Source organism: Sorghum bicolor, chromosome 9 (assembly GCF_000003195.3).
Source record: "Sorghum bicolor cultivar BTx623 chromosome 9, Sorghum_bicolor_NCBIv3, whole genome shotgun sequence".
Classification (NCBI taxonomy): domain Eukaryota; kingdom Viridiplantae; phylum Streptophyta; class Magnoliopsida; order Poales; family Poaceae; genus Sorghum; species Sorghum bicolor.
Window position 1 is genome coordinate 45959997 of NC_012878.2, and position 25669 is coordinate 45985665.

The 25669-nt window shown below is 41.1% G+C and overlaps 1 protein-coding gene across 1 annotated transcript; it reads right to left on the reverse strand.

Moving 5' to 3' along the window:
• On the reverse strand, positions 15732 to 24734 carry LOC8077663 (probable esterase PIR7A). The gene is made up of 3 exons (XM_002440941.2): positions 24279 to 24734; positions 16676 to 16819; positions 15732 to 16208 (listed from the first exon to the last, which is right to left on the reverse strand). The coding sequence occupies exons 1-3, from the start codon at positions 24684 to 24686 to the stop codon at positions 15897 to 15899; spliced, it is 864 nt and encodes a 287-aa protein (XP_002440986.2). The 5' UTR covers positions 24687 to 24734; the 3' UTR covers positions 15732 to 15896.

Below are 25669 nucleotides of genomic sequence, written 5' to 3' on the forward strand. Positions count from 1 at the left end.
AAGGTGGACGACACTATAATGAATACCAACACCGTCCAAGCCATAGACTCACACACATCGTGTGAAGTCTGTGGTGACAATGGCCACTCAGGGAACAATTGCCCTGAGACCCAAGAAGAAGCTTCATTCGTCAACAACGGGTATAAGCCACCTCAGCAAGGTAACAGTGGGTGGTACAATCAGCACGGCCCATAAGGTAATAACTTCTCAAACTCTTTTTCAAATCAACCTTCCTTGAAATATCTCATTTTGGGACAAGCTAAGATCAATGAGAATCTTACCAAGAAGCTGTCCTTTAACGACAAAGTTTTTAAAAATATAAATGCTAAGCTTTAAGCTCTTTCTTTGTCTGTTAAAAATCAAGCTAGCTTTAATAAAATGATAGAAACACACATGACTCGCATAGCTGCTTCTATCCCTGTCAACGACACAAGGAAGATTCCGGGGCAACCCAAACCTTCCTCTGAGTTTGTTCACGCAGCTACAGGGCAATGAAGGAAGAAGAGTCTCGCCAACGGACTATAAACGTTGTGCCCTTACCAAAAGGTCTTCGGTATTTATCAAAAAAATAAAAAATTTATATATTTATATATATATAAGGAAAGAATTTGTATCTGATAGGCCCGCACTATCATCCAAGCTTGGGGGAGGTGCCCCCACTCAGGTATTATATTCTAATCCTCCTTGAAAAAAAGAGAAGAAGAGTTTTTATCTTTATAAAAGTATATAAATATATTTTACTTTCTACCTCTCTCTCATTTTATAAAATTCCTTGTTTTAGTCTAAAATAAAATTTCTCCAAAAATCTTATAAAAATCATTTCTTGTTTTTAGAGGCTTTTAGATTTTCAAATCTTATTTTTATTTTATTTTTGAAAAATAAAAAGTTTGGAATAATTTTGTGGAAAATCAAAATCTGGAGCAAGTTTTCGAACTAGACCCATCAGCAACCGACTACTCCCTTGGAGTAGTCGTTGGAGGGCATTGCCAAAAGGGGAGGCAGAGTGGGGCCCACCAAGTTGCGGGCGCACCTGGTTGCGGCCGCACCCTGCCCAACGGCTACTGGCCACCGCCTTCTGGCAACGGCTAGTGACCGTTGTGGAGGGGGCTCCCGCTCCTGCGATCAGCTCTATAAATAGAGAGGATCCCGGGTGGAGCACCTCACCCCTCTCACATTCATATTTTCTTCACTCCCTCCATCTTCCACTTGCTCCACCATTCTTCACTCTTGTCCACATAAGCTTTTGTGCAAGAAAAATCTGCACAACCTCTTGCTCAAGCTCAAAGTGCTAGCCACCCACCATGAGTGGAATCGGTGATCGAGTTTCCGAGCTACACCGGAGAGGTCGTCGCTCGCGCAGGGGATCCAGCTCGAGTGCTCCTGCACAAGAGGGCCAACCATCTCAAGATGAAGGGGAGACGCTCACCGGCCACGCCATCAACGAAGCCGACGCCCCCTTCATTGACTTGGAGAGTGATCGGGAGAAGCAGGCGTACGAGCTCCTAAAGGAATGCGTATTCCTACACTCGCCGACTTTCGACCCTGTCTTCCTCAAACAGATAGGTATGGATGTAGAATTTAATATCATTTTTGGTCATGTTGGTTGGAGCCGAGTTGCCCCCGTTCATGAGCATGGATCACGTCTTCTGATGATCCAATTTTTGGGCACTCTGCAAATCGTTGACAATGGTATTTCTTTCTGTTGCTTTGGCATTGAGTACTCTCTCTTCTGAAAAGATGTGGCGGCACACTTAGGCTTTAATGCGTGTTGCTCTATCGATTTGGATTTTTCCCTCTCTGGTTATAATCGTCATAGTTTCTGGCACCTGATCTCGGGACAGAACGTTGTGGGAAAATTCCAACCCAATGCCAACAACATCCATCATCCCACACTTAGGCTTTTGCATAAGTGGCTTGCTTGTTCTTTTTTCTCTAGGGATGATACCCATCTGGTTTTGGATCTTGAGTTGAAGATGCTTTATGCCATGCTTAAGAAAATCAAAGTTGCACCTGTTTATGAAATTGTTAAGCATTAGCTGCATTCTTTTAAAACTGCCACACCTATCTTGTGCACTTCACTCATCACTCGTCTTGCTGCTAGTGTTAATCCACAGGCTGCTAATGCTATAGTTTACCTTACCTCTCCTCGCATCATGATTAATGAGCATTATCTGGCACAAGCCCATGTGATCAAGCGCAATGCATCCGGAAATGGCTTTGTGTTTTATTTTCCGGGATATATAAACGAGATTCCGTTACCTAACCCGAATCTCGCTTTATATACTTGCCCATCTCTCACCTTCAAGCTTGTTGAGAAAGAAGAAGCTCGTAGGAGTTCTGCTTCTCGCAGGGAATCACGCAGGATGAGGCAAGAGGAGGCAGCACAGCAAGCTTAGTCAACCCAGCCTATGCCAGCACCAGCTGCACCAGAGAGGGGATGGTCCCCAACTATGACCACACCTGGGTTCACCCCTGGGTATGGTTATGGTATGGGGTATGTTCCTTCACCATATAAGGCAGGAGGCTTGGGCTGGCAGGAGATGTATGGAGCAGGAGGCTCCAAGGGACAGCATTCACATGAGGCAGGAGGATCTAGGCAACCACATCAGGAGCACACCCTAGATGAAGAAGACATGCCACCTCCTATTCGCCCTCAGGTTACCCTAGACTCCCTCAACACTCGCATGGGTGGACTGGAGCTCCAGCAAAGACAAATCCGGGGTACGTTGAATGCCCACATCCAGACTTCCACCCAGTGGCATCAGCAGACCCAACAGAGCTTCGTGGACCTGGAGGATGCAAACCGTCGACGGCACGAGGAGCAGTTGGCATTGCTACGGTCTATTGGATTTTTCCAGGGACCGCAGCAATAAGCTAGCTTGGGGGAGAACCCCCACAGAGGTAACATGTATCTTATTTTCTTGCACTTCAATTTTAGTATTTAATTTTCAGCACTCTTTTCTTTATATATATAAAAAATTCCTCTCTCATATGTGTTTTAATATGCTAGTTGCTCTTCTGCTGAAATGATGAATAGTTGCTCTGTCTATAATTCTTTAGTGTCTAAGTTATAACTTAGTCTTCATCAAGATTTAAGTTTGTTGGCTAAAAATGTCCTATTCTGAAAACTTGAAATCTTGTGGGTTGCAAATGCATGATCCTTTTCTAAGTTGTTGCGAGACATGATATGGTACAAATAGATTTTGCTATGACTTTGTCTTAAGAGAAACTTGACATCCGGAGTTTTCTTTTCAAAAATTCAAAACAAAGGGTTCCTCAATGATTATGAAATACCTACCAAGGCCAGATGACTTGTTACTCAGTTCTTAAAACCTTTAGTCATATGCGGCTTGCGGAACTTTGAGTCGGGTCAAATCTCTGAGATCCTAGAGTGAGATTATGGTCATGCACCCATGATTGAGATTCACTTACACCCACCAAATAAAGCCGACTCTTACACTGAGAAGTCGCGCACAACATGCACCCTTCCATCCATCAAAATTTTTTTGCCAACTCTTATCCTGAGAGTTGTGCCTTAGCTTTCCACCAAATAAAAATGCCAAACTCTCATCCTAAGATTTGCGCATCCCCAAATTCACTCCTTACTTTTTGTCCTCATGACATCTCTTTAAATTTCTCTGATTCCATTCATCAAGACATATGGGCTATAGTATAGTTGAAAAAAAATATCCAAAGGGAAAAGCCAAAAAGGCATAGACGGGAAAGAAAAAAAAATCAAAAGTCCCCGTCACGAAAAAAATTAAGAGATAGAGCCCATATGTTTTCCTCTTCCTCCCTCTCTTATCCTCTAAATAAAAGAGAGTCATGATGCAAAGGAGTGACAAAAAATATTTAGAATTAGGATTTCCACCAATTCCTCATACTCCACACACTTGCACATCTCAATCAAGGTGTATGATTTTTATCTCCTCATGGTCCGGGCTTTGACTTAGCAATACAAGTGTCGTAAGTACGCCCACCTTTATACCTGCCCAAAACTCCGCTCTCAGCCTTAGTGGTAAGGTTTAAAGGCAATCACATAATGCCTTTGGTAAGGATTTCATACACATTGAGCGATTGAGTGAATCATTCGAGGAACTCATTTATTTTGCAAAACTTATAAAAAAAACCTCCGGATTGATAGTTTATCAAAAGATGAATGATTGGTGAGTCTGTTACAACTGTTCTATCTTGCAACCACCCAAGAATTTGGAGAAGCTAAAAGCCTCATGGGAAATTAAGGTAAAGAGTGGATAGTATGCCAACTTATTTAAATTGCGAATGAATGCTTTGTTATAGGCATGACACTCCTGAATTATATCAGCATAGTAGCAACTCCTGATCAACAACCATACTTAATTATTTGCTCGGGACGAGCAAAGGTTAAGCTTGGGGGTCTTGTTGGTAGTCACTATGGAAGATTTTATACTGCCAACTTAGGCTAAAAAGAAGAGGAATAAACATATTTAAATCACATATGCTTTTGCTATTGACATAGTTCCACTTGTACCATGGTATTTTGTTTTGCAGGATTTATAATGTGACAAGTGGAAGAAAACAATAAAATAAAGAAAGCGCAATTTACAAAAGACGAATTCACAAGTGCGCAATAAAAAATAAACAAGAAGCTCATCTTCAACATCGAACTGGACCCAATCGTAACCGAAGCAGCAAAGGAGGTCTAGCAGGGAGCAAGCCACGCGAAGGCAGTGGCCAAGTGGGGCCCACCAGGTTGCGGGCGCAACCTTGGTGGCGGCAAACCGGCCCCACCTTTCTCTGGCGGTTGCATGCCGCCATGCATAGGACGGTTTCACCTACTACCATATTTAGATCCCCCGAACCGTCCTAGTTGGGCTATAAATAGATGGCTCCCCCTCATTTGTAAAATACACATCATTTGGTGTCTACATTTCCTCACACCTCTCACTTGTATCTTTAGTATTAGACTAGTAGTAGAGCAAAGCAAGAGCTACCAAGGAGAGCTTGTCTCCTAGGAAGAAAGGATCCTCTTGGTATGAATCATAATCAGTCTTCTTCCATGAGCAAGTTCTTGTTATCTTTATATAATTGTGCTTATGAACTAGAGTATAGTTGTGTCTATATCATGTTCATAGTATATGAACTAGTTCTTAGTTCTTGTGCTATGTTCTTGATATGTTCATCCCTGTTCTTCATCGTTCATCTAACTTATATGAATAGAAGTAGAATTAGGGATGAGATGATGGTTCACTGGGCCATTCCGGTTGCTCTTAACCTAGCCTGTCAATCCGAAGGGTTGGGGCCCGCGGGGGTTAAGAGTTGTTTCCAAATACGTGAACATGGTGTTCAGGTATGCGGAGATCAGTGGATATGCGGGTATCCCATGGGCAGAGGGGTAGGTGGCAGGGTGGTGACAGCCCTGTCATCCTTCGTATTCCCCCATGTTCGGATATTCGATAGGAGTCATGTAAAGTCTCTATTTGCTGGCAGACCAGCTATGGGGATCTCCCTATCATCTCAAACCTGATCCTATCTCTAGATAAGCTAGTTAGATGACTTACTAACAGTTCTTAGCACAGTCATATACGAACCATGCCTGCTCAGTAGTTATATTCTTTTATTCTATATTTTATCTTTTATCCTTAAGGATGACCTAGATGTGTGTCCACTATCTCCAAATATCATATCTTACCCTTGTTTACTCTATGCCTACCATGCATTTTAATAAGTAATCATGTTATAACCATGACAGATATAAATGCCTTACTACGGGAATTATAAATACGACACCCATTTATGGGTTGAAATGCTACAATGATAGTTCTGTGCGCTTGCAGAGTTATTTTTATTTCATACTGAGCTATCGATTGGCGTACCTAAGTAACTTTACTTAAAGATTGTAATCCTTGTGCACTCACCCGGCGCCGGGCCACAACTTTGCATATCGTAAGTAAGGATGGTTAGGAAGGCCAATCTGGCATTACTAATCATCAGTACCAGACTGCACTGCCTAGGCCCGCGCCGTAAAGAGCCTTGGGTTATCATTCTGAAGTGATGGTGGTTAGGATATGCCAAGAACGTTTCTAGTGTTATCATTAGGGATGGACTTAAACTCTATCTTTAGTGGTTTCGCTAAGAAACGCCAACAGTTAGCACATTTTCAAAGGAGGTGGAGTTCCTAGGGTTGAAAGGGGTTTGGGTTCCTTTTGAGAAAAATAAGTGTATATTTTTGGCGCTTTTGAGAAAAATAAGTGTATACTTTCTATTGCACCGGTGGGAAATTTGGAGAAGTCGCGGGAGTGTTTCTCACTGAGAAACACTCACCGGACGCTATGTGAGTGCGTCCGGTGAGGTTGACTGCGGTTAGAGTGACTGGGTGCCTAGGGTTAGGCACCGGACTCACCGTGTAGCGTCTAGTCCTAAACCCAGGAAGGCCTAAAGATGACCTAGGCTCCGGACGCTAGCACCGGACTCACCGGGTAGCGTCCGGTTCTAAACTCATGGAGGGTGTAAGATTCACCCTCACACCGGACAGTGTCACCGGACACTCCGAGTTAGCATCCGGTGCTCTGTCAGAAGCAGTATAGTTAGCCATTGAGTGTCACCGGACACTAGGTGCAGAGCGTCCGGTGCAACATCGATCAATAGCGTCCGGTGCCCCCGATTTTAGCCCAGTGAAAGTGCCCAACGGCTCTTTTGCTGAGGGGGCTAATAAATAGGAGGTGGCCGGATTTGGGAGGTTCTCTCTTGCACATTTGAATACTTGAGGCATACATTGAGCTAGAGAACACTCCCTCCACTCATCTCCTTGCTTGATTGCTAATCCTAGTGAGATTGAGTGAGATTCAAGTGCATTGCTTTGAGAGTTGCATTTAGAGGCACTTGATTCTTGAGTTTGCTGCGGATTTCTTATTACCCTTGGGTCTTTCCCGACGCCCTAGATGGCTTGGAGCAGCGGTGGTGTTGAGCTCGTGATTGGAGATCGTTTCGATCCTCACCAAGTGATTAGTGAGGGGTTCTTGAGCCTTCTCTGCGGGAGATCGCAATTGGCTACTCTAGTGGATTGCTCGTGGCTTGGAGGATCCCCATCTTGTGAGTGGATGTGCGGCACCTGCTGAGGGTTTGGCTTTGGATTGCCAATTAGCTCGTGATCCATCAAGTGGGTGTATCGCCACAACGAGGACTAGCTTGCCGGGAAGCAAGTGAACCTCGGTAAAAAAATCTTATGTCATTTCTTGCCAAGGATTCTCTTGTAATTGTGATTGATTGATTGGCTATATTTCTACTCTACAATGTTGGTAAAACAATCACTCCCCTCTCCTTTACTTATGTGCATACATTGCTAGTTGTGTAACTTGTTTAGCTTAGCTATCTTGTTTAGGAGTGTAGCAAGCTTCTAGTTGTGCTCTCTTGTTGTAACTAATGTTTAGCTTTCTTGCTAGACTTGTGTAGGTGGATTGCATAGCTTAGTTGTGCTAGTGCTAGAATAGCTTCGCCTTTTGTTTTACTAATCAACTTGTCTAGTTGAAGTTTGTAGAAAATTTAAATAGGCTATTCACCCCCCCCTCTAGCCATTTGGACCTTTCACCCCCTCCCTGACGGCACCACATTATGGAGATGTAGAGACGTCCCTCGAATGGATAACCCCTCACCTCTAGAGAATTAGGGCTACATTTTCCAATGTAGTAGATTAGTTCTAGTTCAGAGTTAGGGAGAGCGGCGCTACGCCTAGGTTCCGGAGGAGTCTTCAGAGGAGTTGTCAGAGTTCTGGTATATCTTTGTATCTTTTCTTGTAAGACTTATGCTTTAATATATTTCATCTTCTCTATTTACTTTTATGCATTACATTTGATTGGTTAGTATAGTTGTTATACTTTAGCATAGGTTATCCGCCCACATCGGGTGCTCTAGTTATTAATTGTGACTAGAGTAGTAATTTGTAGTAGAGACATGGTGTCTAGACTATAGGTTACCTGAGATTGCACCCAGTTCTATGGATAGTTGTGGTAGCCCTAGGTGGTGACAGCCCTGACGGCCGACGTATTCCATCACGTTTGGATTGGTGTTGTAGGACCATACTCTGACCGTCCTAGCCCCCTTCTCATCTGTCTGTGGCTAAGTGCTCTGATGTCCCAAAGTGTTATTGTGTGATTGCTCCACCTACCATGATTTAGTTATTATAGAACCCTAGTAATAGAGAAGTATTTAGGAACCTTAACTCTCTCGTTGTCATCTCACTTTAGCTATCTACTCTTTTATCATAGAATTCTCCGGTGTGTGTCATATATGCATAATTCATATCATCTATTATTTACCCCTACTTTAGTCTAGTTGGTGTATTAGTTAGTACATACATGATGGTGAACTATCAATATCTCTGGTGTGTGTCATATATGCATAATTCCTATCCATTGTTTCCTAGTGGTAAAATATAAATAACGGTACCTAGAATACTTCTGGTAAAATGCTACAATGGTTTTCTGTACGCTTGTGGAATCCTTCATATTTTAATTGTGCGTAAGAAATACCAACAAGCATTTTTGGCACCGTTACCGGGGAAACAATTGGCGTGAAGATTCTGATAATGATCTTGATATCTGCTAATTTAGTGTACCACTAGCTTAAGTAGGATTATCCCTTTGTTCTGTTGAGTGTGGAATAAACAGGACATCAGATGCCGCTTCGACCTTGCGACAAGATTCCACAAGATTCAAGAACCCACGGTGCTTGAACATTCAAGATCCATCATTCTGTAACCCTGCCATCTCACAGGTTTGTGTATACACATATATATTATTTATTCTAACTATGTGTAGATTGGAGAAAAGGTCATCATCACAAGAGTACAACCCCCATCACATGTGACGGATATTTACGCTACGCCACTCATCCCAGTTGTGCATCATGGTAAGTGTGATCAAGGTGAGATAGTCTTACTCATGGGCTTTAAACCTTATGAGTAGTTATATTTTCTTGCACATCCTATCTTTGGAAGATGATAGTCATAATTATGAAGTTAAATGCATAGATAGACCATCCTTCCATAATGTTGAATAATCTGATCGGCCAAGTGTTTTAATGGTACAAGCTTGCTAATCATTTGTTCCTATCACCCATGTTTAGATTGAGCAAAACACATAAACATCAACTTTATCTCGTTCAATGTGCCAAAGGCTAGACTTTAATGAATAAACATTTTGGTTCTGTTGGTGTTTTCCCACCAATAGAGCCCATGCACTTGATCTTTGCCATATCTCTATGAGGAGGACACACTTTAGTCAACTCCCTAAGAATCCTACAAGTGAAGATCCTAGACCTATGAACATGCACACTGAGCGAAGATGTTGCTAGCTCCTAGAACTAGTGCTTGACTCCAAACCGTTGGAGAAGCAATAAACATAGGTGACATCATCTCAAGAGGTGCAACTATCAAAGTCTCCACCTTTGGGACCAGATAAAGCACCTAAGAATTAAAATGGTAAGAGGTCCTATTGAGAGGACTTAAAATCACAAAACGCCACGTCAAGAGGTAACTTGCTATTTATCTGCATTTTCCTTTAAGCATATTTATTTTTCTTAATAGCATTAGTAGTTGCATCTTTATTGTTTATGCATTAGAAAAGAAAATAAAAATGTATTGAATTGCATTTAGAAAACTACTACGCCCCATGTATTTAATATGTGATGCATCAGCTTACATACTTATCTACTATGGTGGCACAAAAATAAGTTTTAGCATATTTATTTTCCGGCATACTATACATATGAAAAGTATAAAAAAATATTGATCCTACTAAAAGATAAATGGGTATAAGAAAGTTCTAGACTCTCAAAGCTTAGAGATTTATTACTAACGCTTAATCAGTTCCACAAGCTTTGTTGTATATTTTGAGCTTCATAGGCTTCAAAGGATCAAAAAGAACTAACAGGTAGAAGGACGTCTTGTGCCCCATCGGAGTACTGTTCACACGAGGCAAGTGTTGTTGCTGACAGCAAGTACCTACGATACTCCAGGAGGATCAGTACGTTTTCACTGCCCGTCAACAATCTCGTCAACATCCAGCTTGGGAGAGAGCAACCCCCGTACACCAAGCTAAGTATCCCTTACTAACTTATCTATTTATTCCTAGTGCGTTATGACATGATAAAAAGATGAATAATCTTAGAAATCCAATAAATATTTTATCTTTCATAATTAATCTTGCTAGGAAGAGCTTCTAATGAATCTGTTAAGATGAACCTCTAGAATTAACTCTTATATGGAGATGATGAATAGTTGCTCTGCCGTAATTCCTTGCAAGTACTAGTTTTCAACCTTGTACTCTTTTGAGTTTTTGGCACAACTGTTTAGACTTAAGATTTGCTCTGAGCCTAAAACTTGGGGGTAGCAAATGCTTAATCTAAGTCTAGGTAGTTGACGGATATAATATGGGAAGGTTTTGAGCTACTATCAATCTTGATCCTAGAGATGCTAGAATTCTAGAGAATTTTATTTTGAAAATCTTAAATTGCTACATGATGAGTTCCTTTATGACGAGAGTTTTAAAATTCCTACCACAGCCAATTACTCATGCTTACTAGATTAGGAAAACCTCCACTTATATTTCAACCTATAAGCATTGAGAGTAGTTAAGCTGTGTAGACCCTATGGAACTAGTCATGCAGTTAAAGTCAATATTATGTGCTCTCCATCTATTAATCTTAGCTATTTCTATCCTCAGAAGTATGCAACCACTTTCATCCACCATATTCACTATGTGCTACTTCTGTTTCTAGAAGTACCACCCACATATACGCACTACACTCTGTGTAGTTTCTATCCTGGAGACACACATCTATGCTGCTCCTACCCTAGGAGTACGCATTCCTTCATTCACCCACACACATTCCATGTCCACTTAATTAGAAAATGTTCTACTCCTACACTGGGAGAAGACACCCAAAAATATTCAATGTCTTATTCTACTTAATAAAGCCCCAGTTATCCCAGTTGATACTCCCTACTATTGTCATTGAATTAAAAGGGATGGCTGATCTCAAAAAAAAGAGAGAAAAAAAGAAGAAAAGAAAGAAAGAGGACAAAAGTCCCAATGCAAAAGAAAAGAAAGACAGCCAAATCCTTGTTCTCAAATTAGGGAGGTATGTTATCCCCAAGGAGCAAATGTAGAATTAGATATTCACCATCAGTTATCACCCCTCATAACCCCTTTCATTCTTATCACTTCATTTCACTTCACTCACATGCACATATTACTTAATTGTATAATTAGTTTCTCTGGATCCATGGTTTAACTATGCAATACATGCTAGTAGGTTTGAATTATCTTTCCCACCTATCAGCTCCACATAAGCCAATTAGAAGTAGGGTGAGAGAGATAAGGCAACTATGTCTTAGTGATACAAATACCATATATTCTGAGAGCAAAGAGAATGCATACTCACTTGCCTTAGAGAGGATCCAAAAATACCACATATGAGAGACTGGAAAGTGTCATACAAGGAAACTCTGATTTTTATTTAAAAATCTTGCAAAACTCTAGAATAATAGTTGATCAAGAAGCGGGTAGCATAGTGCTCGACTTGACTGTTCTGTCTTTTGACTGCCCAAGACCTAAGTGATAGCTAGAAGCGGGTAGCATAGTGCTCGACTTGACTGTTCTATCTTTCGACTGTTCTGTCTTGAGTCAGAATAGTTCACTCTAATCCGGAGGCGAGTCCTTGTTTGAATACTTGTGTACTTGTGAGGCATGAAAACATTGTAGCAACTCCTAATCCAAGTTTACTAGTTAGGCTTTGCTAAGGGACTAGCAAAGGGTAAGCTTGGGGGAACTTGTTGATGGTTAATAACGTCAACTTTTATTATAACTTTAGACCTGAAGGAAAACATGAAAACACACTAGTCTAGGGTTTTATCTGACAACTTCCACGAGTTTTGCATATTCTGTATTTTCCAAAGTGAATTTTAGGAAAGCCGAAAAGAGGAATTCTAGTGCAAAATAAACACAAAACTTATCCACCACGGCAACATCGCAAATGGGACATGGGAAGACTCTGGAAGGTACCCGAAGAGTCGGGGGGCAGAGGCTGCCACGTAGGGCCGGCCGGCCCCACCCTAGCGCCGGTCGGCGCCCCTTGCTAGTGTTTCGGGCCCCCTTCTGGAAGCTTCCTCCACCACCTACGAGGAGTCATCTTGGCCCTTGGTTAAGTCGGTTTGATCCCACGGCGCACGTCGATCCCACCGGGCTATAAATAAAGGGGCAGACCCACCTCCCTAGAGGCATCAAGTCATTTGGAGATCAATCCATCAAGAGCCTTCTCTAGTTCATCAGAGCCTCTCTAGTTCATAGCTTTAGCCTGGTTAGATTAGAAGTAGAAGAGTTCTACTTCTTCAGCAGGATCCGGAGCCCCTGGCGTCTGTCTGGAGCACAGAGTTCGGTATAGTTCTAGTACCTTTCTCGTATTGTATTCAATATTATGATTCAGGCAACATTGTTCTTAATCTCTTATATATTCTTAATTGCAATAGTCATTGTCTACTTTGATTATATGTCTAGGATAGTTAGTTTGATCTTATTGAATTCATGTAATTGCTCGTATAGCGTTTACCTAATAGATCTCTGGGTAGATGGTAGACAATATGTAGATGTGGTGTCTAGATATCTTATTTATCTGCGAGTGCACCCTGATGTGTCGGCACGTGTGGTACACTGCATAGGTGACAGCTGCATTGGATTCTCTGTAGTCCACCCTCCATACGTAGGACTAGCATGGGTGCGGTCGCGAAGGAGGTGACCCTTGTGTCTTAATACCCTCATTAGTTGATGCCTCTTTACATGTGATTATGATATAGGGTTAACTTAACAATAATTTCTAGATGTAATTGCACTAATTAGAGTTATTCATTGATATAGTTATAGAATTACCTTAGTATTTATTCCTGAGTTTATCCATTAGCTAGCTATTACTATGACTAGAAGAGCTCTGATATTTATTTATCTATTTATGATGACTGATCATTATTTATCTTATATCTTTTATCAAGTGACTTATCTCTGTTATGAGTAGGATTCTAGTTATGTTTTACCGTTCACACCAACAGTATAAGTTATAGTTTTAAGTCCTACATATAGACCTTCCACGTGGATACGATATTAAAAACCGCCGGGTAAAATGTGACATTGGTACGATATCTGTGTGTTTGCGGATAATCTTACTTAAATCTTATTGAAAAGGAGTGCAGTTAATTTATACCAACAGTAGCCCCCTCTACCACTCCATCTATCACTTAGTTGTGTCTATATTAGAGTTTAGTTCCCCACATATTATCCTAAACCGAGCATATGTTGATTATTTGAGGCCCTAAACGGATTTCAATGGAAAAGTTGTCAACTATAAAGTTTCACAACTTTTCAAGATCTATAACTTTTGTATTGGTAGTTTCTCCATCCGAGGTCATTTACAAAATTTGAATTTCAAATTTGAGAAATTTAAACGTAGTTTTTGACAACAAGATGATTTCAAATGGAAAACTTATCAACTACAAAGTTTCATAACTTTTTGAGAACTACAACTTTCATTTTGACGGTTTTTCCAAAAGAGGTCATTTGAAAAGCTCAAAAAATTCAATTTCAAATTATTGCTAGAGGCGGTTTTGTTAACAAACCGCCTGTAGAAATATGATTTTCACTGGCGGTTTCTTAGGAGAACCGCTTATAGAAATATATGATTTCTACAGGCGGTTTCTTTAGGAAAACCACCTATGAAAATTGATTTTCATAGGCGGTTTTTTTAGTCAGGCAAGCCGATTTCTCTCCACATGCGCTATTTAATTCAAACCGCCTGTAAAAATTATATTCCACCGCCAGCGTAGTGCTTCTTTGTACTAGTGAGAGTTATTGAAGATAGAGAGCAAAAATCATAGAAACTGACGTCTAAGTTAGAAACCATGTCTACACAAAATCCAAGACATGAAGTGATATGATTGGTTGAGAATAGAGAGAGAATGATGTGATTCGATAAAAAAATATTCTATAGAAACTATCTATTGAGACCATAGTTTCTATATATAATATCTATAAAAATTAATAGGTCTAGCATTGGGAGTGCCCTAATAAGGCTTTGCTTAGTTTTCAAAAAAAATATGTAAAATTTTTTAGATTTTTCGTCACATCGGATCTTGCAGCACATGCATAAAGCATTAAATATAGAAAAATAACTAATTGTACAGTTTATCTGTAATTTGTGAGACGAATCTTTTAAGCCTACTTAGTCTATAATTGGATAATATTTGTCAAATACAAACGAAAATGCTAAGTATCCACTTTGCAAAAAAAATTTGCAATTAAAGAACGCCTAACTCTGCCGACGAGCCATCCCAGTGCCCACGCTGCCATTTGTGCCGGATTTCCACAGGGGGTGCGGTGCCTTGCTCCTGCATTGACGGCTAGGGCGTTGTTTACTTTCAAAATTTTTGGCAAAATAGATACTGTAGTATTTTTATTTGTAGTATTTAACAAATATTGTTTAATTTTAAACTAATTATGCTCAAAAGATTCGTCTCATAAATTACAGATAAACTGTGTAAGTAATTATTATTTTTATCTATATTCAATGCTCCATATATTTACCGTAAGATTCGATGTGATGGGGAATCCAAAAAATTTTGCAAAATTTTTGGGAACTAAACAAGGCCCTGCCTGCCTGTGTTGGTCCTGCCAGCATCTCATGGCACATCACCACAAGGTAATTTAGGAACACACTAAATGCTTACTGATCCAACCCTAGATCGCCATAGTAATGCTCATAAGTTTGCCACCTTTAACATGCAGCAGTATGTTCAGTTCTTGTGAACTCCCTCAACACTTGCAGCGCGTATTCATCATATTTGAAATAAAGCATCGGTTGCTAGTTGCTACCGATTTGTCGATTACTGAACAGTGAACACTGACAGAGCCAGGAATGGTTGAGCCGTTTCAGAGCTACATATGTACTAATTTCTACTGTACTCTTGGTAACCATGAAAATAGTGTCCTGGTTCTGCATGCTGTCCATTTTTTCCAATTTATTTCATGTCTTAGTTTCTCAGCCATTTGCTTCCAACAATTGAGTATTCAGCAAGCTTCCTGTTGATGTGCAATGATCTCTGATGCATGTTTTTGGCTCACACTTCATTTACTTTCTAGTCTTGCAGCATCTAGCTAAGTCATGTTCATACCCTATCAGAATTCGGCTCTTTGTCGAGTATCTAATGGTTTACCGAGTGTTTTTTTTTTCCACTCAGCAAATAAGCTATTTTCCGAATACAATAAAAAAACACTCGGCAAAAAAAAACTTGGCAATTTGGGCCTTTGTCGAGTGCCAGAGACATTCGGCAAAGCCTAGATGTCCAGTAGTGATATATGTCTGCTTTAAGTTCATTTTTCTGGTTTGGGAAGCTGTAATAGTACATCTGACTTAGACAACCGATATCAGCAAGCACAACTAGATTTTTCAATTTCTCCTAGTAATGTGGGGTTCTCCTAGTATTTTAGCATTTAAAATTTAGTATAAACTTTTCCTAGTAAATGTCTCCTGGTGAGGATTCCCTAGTGTTTGACTAGTGGTAGTGTTTTATTACTAACTAAAAACACTAGGAGAACTCCACTATTTTAGTAGTGAAGCATATATAGTAATTATGCTGTCCCAGCTAAAATGGTCAGAATAGCAACCTGCATTTTTTTTTTAAGAAACGGCTACTGCAATCAACAAGCATATTCCTGCAATCAACATGGAGGATGTTGGAATAGAAGTAGCATCATTATAGCCATTGTTAGAAAACTGCATCTGTCTTTTGAGTGCGGCATAGACACACCAGCATGTCACAATGATTATTTTCGTTCTAACCAAGCTACATATATAGCGACACATCGCCGGCAAGGTCACATGTCATCACGCTCTCCGTGGATGGCGGCGATCCTGAGGAGGAGGTCGACCAGCTCCTCTGGCCTGGACAGCATGGCCATGTGGTCGGCCCCGCCGCCAGCTGTCGTCGTCTCCACCTCGACGCCGGGGCTCTGCGCGATCATGCGGCGCTGGAACTCCGCCGGGATGCCGAGGTCGTCCTCCACCACGACGAACACGCGCCTCGCCGACCCGTATCCCGCCTCCGTCAGCAGCTTCTCGTCCTTCATCAGCGCGTCCTCGTCGAACCGGTTCGCCGGCCGGATCAGCGACAAGGCCAGCGTCAAGTCCTGAACTCAAGTCAACAAATAGCAGCTGCTTAATTCATCGCCATATTGTGTTGTGGCTTTATATTAACAAAGCTACACGTTTCCATTATTTGAAGTTGCAAAAACCTTCTTCTCTATGAAAAAGCTTTCATTTTTCTTTGTTTTCTCTTCAAGATGAAGCATGCCGTTTTAATTTCTTTGACATGCTCCGTTCTAATTTGCAGGTAATTTAACTTTTCTAGATATATAATTGCTGCATTAGTTCTTCTTATTTTATAGTCATCTGATCTATTCAAATTGATGGCTCTAATTTTTTCCAAGCACCGTAAAATTTCACAATTTTCATGATATATCTTGGCATGTCTGATGTCTAGGTGTATAGAAAAACCATATAACTAGAAAAGCAAAAACAATATATAATTTCGAACAGAGGGTGATATATGATAAAAATGCATATAGCTGGAAGAGCAAGATTAGGATGCTATCACCTCTGGTGGACTTAATTGATACAGCCTCTGGGCTGTGAACTTGGGCCCGAAGATAACAGGGCGTCCAGGAATGTTAGGGTTCTCTTGGTGCAGCACCTTGGTGTCTAGGAAGAAGTCTGGCTTTGCTCCAATAAACTTGATAAACTGGCAACACAGTATAATATAGGCGAAAGAATAATTATAACACGGTTATTGTTAATCCGTACGTACTATGGTACCAATAGGCAGCTTAATTAAAGAGAGAGAAAAAAGAGAATTGCAAAATTTTAGGTGTCAGAAACAAATTTTAAAATAGCGGGCTATTGAAAATAGAGGTAACTTTTTCCAGGAGCTATGCATCTATAGCGGTGCTATAGCAGCGCTATGACAGATAACTTTTTATAAAAAATACATGAAAAACACGAGTAATTGATGAAAAAGACATGGTAAATATGAATTTGATGTATAAAAATATGTTTTCATAAGTCTAGGTAACATTACAAAATACCAACATGACAACATGCTTCCTGAAAGCTTCATTGTCCAAAATACTAAATTACTAGTAAAGAATAAATGATAATCTAGTCTAAGATGGAGTTTTGAGAGTCAAACTGAGAAGATTTATCATAGCGACGCTATAGCGCGTAATAGCAGTGAAATTTGTTGTAACAAATACAACTTAGCGGCGCTATAGCTCGTAATAGCGGTGAAAATTGTGATAGCGGAAAAAATATAAATAGCTTAGCGGCAAGCCTGTCCACCTGCTATTTTTTTTTCTTTGGTCAGAAAACCGTTTTCTTTCATGTGATCGTTTGTAGCCGTCCGATCTAGATCCTAGGGCTGAGACATCATCTTCAACCTCCTTCTCTCGATCATCTGTCTCTCTGAGCTACAGGCCATGGCTGATGCTGAAAGGTCTTTGTTTGGTTTTGGTAATTGAGTGACAACTTAGGTAGACTAATAGTGTTTATGTGAGATACACAGGAGATTAGTCCACAGGTGATGATGTGATGATAGAGGAGCTCATTGCATATGAGACATGACATGGAGTCATGTGACCAAGGTGGAGAAGATCAAGATGAGGCTTGGCTTGATGGACCGGTTGCAAGAGTGAAGGGCAAGTCGGAGGCTTTGAAGCGAGGGACCGCGTGTGACGGTGAAGCTTGAGCAAGACTTGGCGCCGATGGACCGAGGCAACAGTGAAGAGCAAGTGAGGTCAAGATCGATGAACCAATACGGTCACGTGATGATATGAAGTGGATCATATCATTTGGTGATTGGTTGGTGCATGTGTTGCATCAACATTGGAGGAGATGGAATGGAAAGCGCAAGGCAAAGGTATAACCTAGGGCTTTTCCATTTCACCGGTCATAGGTGTGTAGAGAAGTTTATGACCGGATTTAGGATAGATGGCCGTACTATCAAGAGGGGCAAACTTGTTTGCATATCGGTCATCTAGTGCCACTTGAGCGATCTAACTTTGCATACGTGTTAGGATCGAGTGGCGTGGCAAGTTTGAGAGGCTAACTCCTTTGGGAAAATGTTTGTGAAAATGCTAACACACATGCACATGGTGGTGTACACTTGGTGGTGTTGGCACATTTGCAAAGGAGGTGGAGTTCCTAGGGTTGAGAGAGGTGTGGGTTTCTATTGCGCCGGTGGGAAATTTGGAGAAGTCGCGGGAGTGTTTCTTAGTAGGAAACACTCACCGGACGCTCTGCGCGGAGGCACCGGACGCTGGCCTTTAGCGTCCCGTGTGCTGTCGGGTGCAGCAGAGTGCACCGGACGCACCGGAGAGAGTCCGGTGCTCAGCGTCCGGTGTGCGGGCGGTTTGGTGACCCTCTCTGCGCATGAGTCCGTTGAGCACCGGACGCTCAGGGTGCGTCCGGTGGCTTGCGTCCGGTGACCCTGCGAGTTTGCGGAGCTCTCTGCGCACGGGTCCGGTGTGCACCGGACGCGTCCGGTGTGGACTAGTTGAGCGTCCGGTGGTGCCGTGTCAGGCGCGCGTGCGCAGTAGCCATTGGCGGCAACGGTCGAGTTCAAACGGCTAGTGACACGTGGCTGACGCCTGAGCACCGGACGCTGGGGGTTGAGCGTCCGGTGGCTCCCTGTGAGCGTCCGGTGCCCACGTGTTTTGCCCAGTGAAGGGGCAACGGCTAGTTTAGCCCTTGGGGCTATAAATAGAAGTGGTGGCCGGCCTTGGCTGGAGCTGAGCACCCTTGGGACTTAGTGTCCATGCTTGGGGAGTGCTAGTGAAGCCTCTAACTCATATATGCTTGATAGTGATCATCCGATTGTGTGAGTGAGCGATTCTAGTGCGTTGCATTGAGAGATTACATCGAGTGGCACTAGGTGTTCGTGTTGCAAGCCGGTGGTGCTTGTTACTCTTGGAGGTTGCCACCTCCTAGACGGCTTGGTGGCTTGTGACTCCGTCGAAGCACGTAAGGAGATTGTGCGGTGCTCCGGAGAAGAGATTGTGTGGGGTACGGTGCTCACCCCGCGGGGATCGCGAAGAGCAACTCTAGTTGAGCGAGACGTGAAGAGCGACAAGTGGTCCGGCCGGGTCAAGTGCTAGAGCTTGTGGTAAGCACTCCACGTGGGAGAGTGTGACTTACGGGTCACCACTAGCAAGAGGACCGGCGGCAACCTTGGAGCTTGTCTCAACGGGGACGTAGCTTGGTGGCAACCAAGTGAACCTCGGGAGAAAATCATCGTGTCAACATTGTTCTTCCCGTTGGTTTGCAAGTCCCTAACATAAGCTCATATACTTGTGCTTGTGTAGTTGCTCTTGTAATTAGTTAGCTTGTGTAGCTTGCTAGTTACCTTCTTGCTTGTGTAGCTAGAAGTAGTTCCCTTGCGTGACTAATTTGGTTTGTGTAACCTTGTTAGTCACTTTGCTTAGTTTGAGTAGCTAAGTAAGTTGCGCTCTCTAATTTGGCATTCGTTGCCTTGTTATTGACCTTGCTAGTGAGCTTAGGCTTTGTGCGCTTTGCCTCACTAGTTTGAGTAGGAGCTCCCCCAGTTTGCAAAGTACTAGTTGCATAGATTTGTGTGACCTTGCTCCTAGAATTGGTTAGGTGAGCTCTTGCTAAGGTAGCACCTTGCTTGCTTGTTTAGGATCTTTTCAAGGTGCTAGAGAACTTAGATAGAGGGGTGTAGTCTTGGCTAGACCGATAGTTTTAATTCCGCATTTGTTTTCGGTTAGCCGGCGTAATAACTTTTAGAAAGGACTATTCACCCCCTCTAGTCCGCCATCTCGACCCTTCAGATGCCCCCGCCTCCCATCAGCCTGTCCTGTCCTTGATAGCTTCCCGACCGCCGCATCCAGCCCCAGCTTCTTTTTCCTCAAGCGCAATGCGCCGATGCCACCCATCACACTGCCATAGTGCGGTAGGGTCTCGCTGCAGCTCCATGGTTGTGGAGCTCCAACGACACCTTCCCGCGCCCATGGCAGACTCTCTCCCCTCCACGGAGCTACGACGAGACCCTACCATGCCCGCGATAGTCTCCTTTCTCTCTCCCGTCCCGCTGCCTCCAGTCTCCACTGTCGTCGTCAGGGCGCCTAAACTATCTTGCTTGCCGTCCCTACCACCTGGCTGCCCAAACCCTCCTTGTAAGGTCGCCAGAGTTGGGGGAGAAGAGAGGGTGAGAGAAGAAGAAGCTTGCTAGAGTTGGTGAAGTGTTGTGAAGTGCTGGGCAGGCGTAGCGGAGTGCGGGTGCTGATATAGCGTGGCCACAGGCGTGGGCGTCGTCGCTTGAAATCTTGAGAGTTTTCAGTCGATTGAAATGTAGAAAATGTAGAAAAAATGTCAAAGGAATGGCCGAGCACTCACAATCCAAACTCTATCATAGAGTCTAAAATTATTTATTACCTCGAATAATGTGGACTTAGAGTCTGAATAAGACTTGAAGTCTTATTTTTTTCTACCTCTTTTTTTAATAAATATGCTGCCATATCAGCAAAATACCATAAATAATATATAATTAATTGTCTTAGACTCTGTGATAGAGTCTTACATTGTGAGTGCCCTAAGGACACTCACAATGCAGACTCTATCATAGAGTCTAAAGTTATTTATTACATCGAACAATTTACTTAAAGTCTAAATAAGACTTTGAGTTTTATTTTTTCTATCTCTTTCTTTAATAAATATGCTGCCATATCAGCAAAATATCATAAATAATATGTAATTAATTGTCTTGGACTTTGTGATAGAGTTTGGTATTTTGCTGATGTGGCAATATATTTATTGAAGAAAGAGGTAGAATAAGACTCCAAGTCTTATGTAAACTCTAAGTCCACATTATTCAAGGTAATAAATAACTTTATACTCTATAATAAAATCTGCATTGTGAGTGACCTAAGTGGGCATCGAGTACTATTGTTTTAGACTGCTGCCATCCCACAAATTAATACGCGCAATAAGAGTTCTTTCTTATTTGTCAAATTAGGCCTTGTTTAGTTTCTTCCCGAAATTTTTCGGGACACTGCAGCACTTTCGTTTGTTTGTGGTAATTATTGTCCAATTATGGACTAACTAGACTCAAAAGATTCGTCTCGTAAATTTCGACCCAACTGTGCAATTAGTTTTTATTTTCATTTATATGCATGCGTCTAAAGATTTGATGTGACGGGAAATCTTGAAAAAATTTTGGATTTTGAGTGGAAGTAAACAAGGCCTTAATGCACGTGCAATAAGAGTTCTCTTGTTCTGTATGGACTATGCTACTACATGTACTCCCTTCGTTCTATAGAAAATGTCTTTTTTTTCAACCGTTTATCTTATTCAAAAATTTTATATAAATATTATTTATTTTATTATGACTTTTTTTAATAAAAATATTTTAATAATAATTAATTTATTTTACTATTTGTATAATTTTTTTAATAAAACAAAACGATCGAATAAGAAATTTGAAAATAAAAAACAACATTATCACGAAACCGAGGGAGTAATTAGTATTTCATGAATTTGTGCTGGCCATGTTCTAGTGATCAATGAATTAGGCCATGTTAAGGGTCTGTTTAGATTGGAGATAAAAAATTTTTAGGTGTCACATCGAATATGTCGGAAGCATGTCGGGAGAGGTTTTTAGAAACTAATAAAAAAACAAATTACATAGCTCGTCAGGAAACTGCAAGACAAATCTATTAAGCATAATTAATCTATCATTAGCACATGTGAGTTACTGTAGCACTTAAGGCTAATCATGAACTAACTAGGCTTAAAAGATTCGTCTCGCGATTTTCAACTAAACTGTGTAATTAGTTTATTTTTTTATCTACATTTAATGTTCCATGTATGTGTCCAAAGATTCGATGTGATGGATGGAAATTTTTTGGTTGGGGAACTAAACAGGGCCAGTTTCCCACCTAAAATTTTTTCATCCATCCCATCGAATCTTTGGACACATGCATGGAACATTAAATGTACATAAAAAATAAACTAATTACACAGTTTGGTTGAAAATCGCGAGACGAATCTTTTAAGCCTAGTTACTTTATGATTAGCCTTAAGTGCTACAGTAACCCACATGTGCTAATGCCAGATTAATTATGCTTAATAGATTTGTATTGCAGTTTCCTGACGAGCTATGTAATTTGTTTTTTTATTAGTTCCTAAAAACTCCTTCCGACAACCTTCCGACACACACTCAAAAAATTTTCATCAGCAATCTAAACAATGCCCTTAGCTGGTGGCCGTCCCATCCAGCCCCATCCATGTCGTGGCTGTGGAGGTCAGCACCGACGCGATGGGAACGAAGGAGCCGCCGGCGGTCAGCGGCGTGCAGCAGCTTTCCGCTCACAGCATGCACGTGCTTTTTATGTTTAGGCTGGTATAGGCCTTGTTTAGATACACCCAAAAACCTAAAATTTTACAAGATTCTCCATCACATCAAATCAAATCTTGCGGCATATGCATGGAACATTAAATATAGATAAAAAAGATAACTAATTGCACAGTTTACCTGTAAATCATGAGACGAATCTTTTAAGCCTAGTTGCTCTAAAATTGGATAATATTTGTCAAATAAAAACGAAAGTGCTACAGTGTGAAAATCCAAAAAAATTTTGGATCTAAACAAGGCCTTAGTTTCCAAAAAATCTCAAGATTCACCGTCACATCTAATTTTTGTACACATATATGAAGCATTAAATCTAGACGAAAATAAAAACTAATTGTACAGTTTGTTTGTAATTGACGAGATAAATCTTTTGAACCTAGTTACTCTATAATTGGATACTATTTGTTATATACAAACGAAAGTGCTACAGTAGTAAAAACCAAAATTTTTCACGAACCGAAGAAGCTGCAGCCACACCTAGAAAAGCCGCAGCCAACACTCTAATTCAAAAATTTTGTACAAACATTATCTATTTTATTATAACTCATTTTGTTAATAGAGGTACTTATCATTTTGTAGCAAAACATTATCTATAACTCATTTATTTTATAATTTATACAAAAAATTAGATAAAACAAACGATCAAACAACTAAGAGTAGAAAACGTCACTTAGATCATTTCTAAAAGTTCTCTATAAATTTTTTCTAAAAAGTCCATGTTTCCAACTCCTAAAAATATATTGAGAGAAAAAAGGTCTTCTTTACTAGTTCTTAATATTTCACTTTAAAAAAAAGTCAAAAACTATTTTTTAACTTTTTATAAGTAAAATTTTAGAAATATTAGAGAAGACCTTTTTCTTATTCTCACAATACTTTCTAGGAGTTCTACTACTATACGATTGACCAACGACACGCTGCTGCTGCTGCTTGCGTAGGTGATGCTACCACTCATCATTGTCGTCGGCCGCCTGGCCGGCTGATCTGGGCTAAAGTCAACGAGACGCTTAACAAAGGTCTTGTTTAGTTCACAAAAATTTTCAAGATTTCCCGTCACATCAAATCTTTGGTCGCATGTATGAAACTTTAAATATAGACGAAAATAAAAACTAATTGCACAGTTTACCTGTAATTTGTGAGATGAATCTTTTGAGCCTAGTTACTCTATGATTGGATAATGTTTGTCAAATAAAAACGAAAGTGCTACAGTAGACAAAAACCCAAAATTTTGCCAACTAAGGCCTTGTTTACTTCCAATTTTTTTTTCCAAAATAGGAATAGTAGCACTTTCGTTTGTATTTGACAAATATTGTCTAATTATGGACTAACTAGGCTCAAAAGTTTCGTCTCGTCAATTCCGACCAAACTGTGCAATTAGTTTTTATTTTCATATATATTTAATACTCCATGCATACGTCTAAAGATTCGATGTGACGAGGAATCTAAAAAATTTTACAAAATTTTTGGAGAACTAAACAAGGCCTAAACAAAGTAGAGGCGCCGTTACTATTTTGCTGCATGGCTAATGACTTCATCAGCTGCTGCGCAACAACACCGTAACACACACATACAGAACCATATTAATTTTATACTGTAGATAACAAACAAAAAAAGAAACATATTAGATGTGATGTGAAGTGTGTGTGCTGCCTCTGCCTGATTAATAATAAAAAAAGAAACAAACCAACCATATTTTGTTTTGCTACTTATCGACCAGATCTGCGCCGTGCTCGTGAACCAGTGTAGCGCTGATGTATACGAGTATAGAGTATAGACGTACCTCGTCGGTGGTCGCGGCGGCCATGGAGCGGCCGACGGCCGGCATGGACGCGGCCACGAACACGACCGCGGCGACCTTGTCCGGGAACCTCTCGGCGGCGAGCGCGACGCTGCATCCGCCGTGGCTGTGCCCGACGAGCACGGCGCGCTCGCCGGGCGGCAGCGCCGCCACCGCGTCCAGCAGCGGGCGGGAGTACTCCTCGAAGCTGCGCACCTCGTCGACGCGCGCCGGGTGCGCGCCGCAGCCGGCCATGTCCGGCGCCGTCACGCGGTGGCCCGCGCGACGCAGCGCCGTGGCCGCCTTGTACCAGCACCACGCGCCGTGGCACATGCCGTGCACCAGCACGAAGTGGTGCTGCGGATGGGGCTCCTCGTGGTTGCCACGCCCGTTGCCGCCGTTGGTCTCCATGGCCTTCGAGATCGACTAGTCTGGGTCGCCGCGCGCCTTACTCTGTGTACTCGCACTATATATATACAAGTCCTACCCACACCTAATAATATACTAGGCCTTGTTTAGTTCCTGAAAAGTTTTCAGAACTGTAGCACTTTCGTTTGTTTGAGGTAAATATTGTCCAATCATAGACTAAATAGGGTTAAAAGATTCGTCTCGTGATTTACCGTCAAACTGTGTGATTAGTTTTTATTTTCGTCTATATTTAATGCTTCATGCATATGTCGCAAGATTCGATGTGACAGGGAATCTTGAAAACTTTTTAGATTTCGGGGTGAACTAAACAAGGCCCTAGTAATATATTCTCTCTATCCCCCAAATAATTGTATTTTTTTTGACTTCTATAATTCAAGTTTGACCATTCGTCTTATTCAAAAAAATTTAATAAATATTATTTATTTTTTTCATGACTTATTTTATTGTTAGATATGATTTATTTATTTTATTATTTACATAAAAAATTTAAATAAGACGAATGGTCAAACATGAAATGTAGGGGTAAATGTATTTATTTGTGGGATTGAGGGAGTATATCTCCTCCGGTCACAAATAAATAAGAAATGTCGTTTGTCGTTTTTCTTTAAAAAAAATTAGGTTTCGCCGTATGCATTAGTCTTTATGTTTTGTTGTTCACACAGGGGCTCAGCGTGGGTCAGCTCAACGAACTTTTTGTCCAGCCCTACTTGACATACAAAAGCAAGGAAAACCGAATTTATACCAGACTTTGGTCGTATTATTGCAATACAAATTGGCACAAACAGATGAGGAACATAAAAGTAAAATATTTTTATCTCCCATATCTCTACTACAAACATTATGTTTAAAGAATATGGCGACAACATTTAAACACAATGTAAGTACCCAAATACAACCTTAGAAAGGTTTAACCTGTTGTGAGTTGTGTTGCATACGGGCTAATCCAGTCTAACTAATTGTTACAC

Bases quoted from the DNA above. Each gene is read 5' to 3' on its own strand.
- LOC8077663 (XM_002440941.2), bottom strand. From the start codon at position 24,686: ATGGAGACCAACGGCGGCAACGGGCGTGGCAACCACGAGGAGCCCCAT. The intron at 16,820-24,278 runs GTACGTCTATAC...CTGTGTTGCCAG, and splicing joins CCGCCGCGACCACCGACGAG to TTTATCAAGTTTATTGGAGC. The intron at 16,209-16,675 runs GTGATAGCATCC...ACTTGAGTTCAG, and splicing joins ATCAATTAAGTCCACCAGAG to GACTTGACGCTGGCCTTGTC.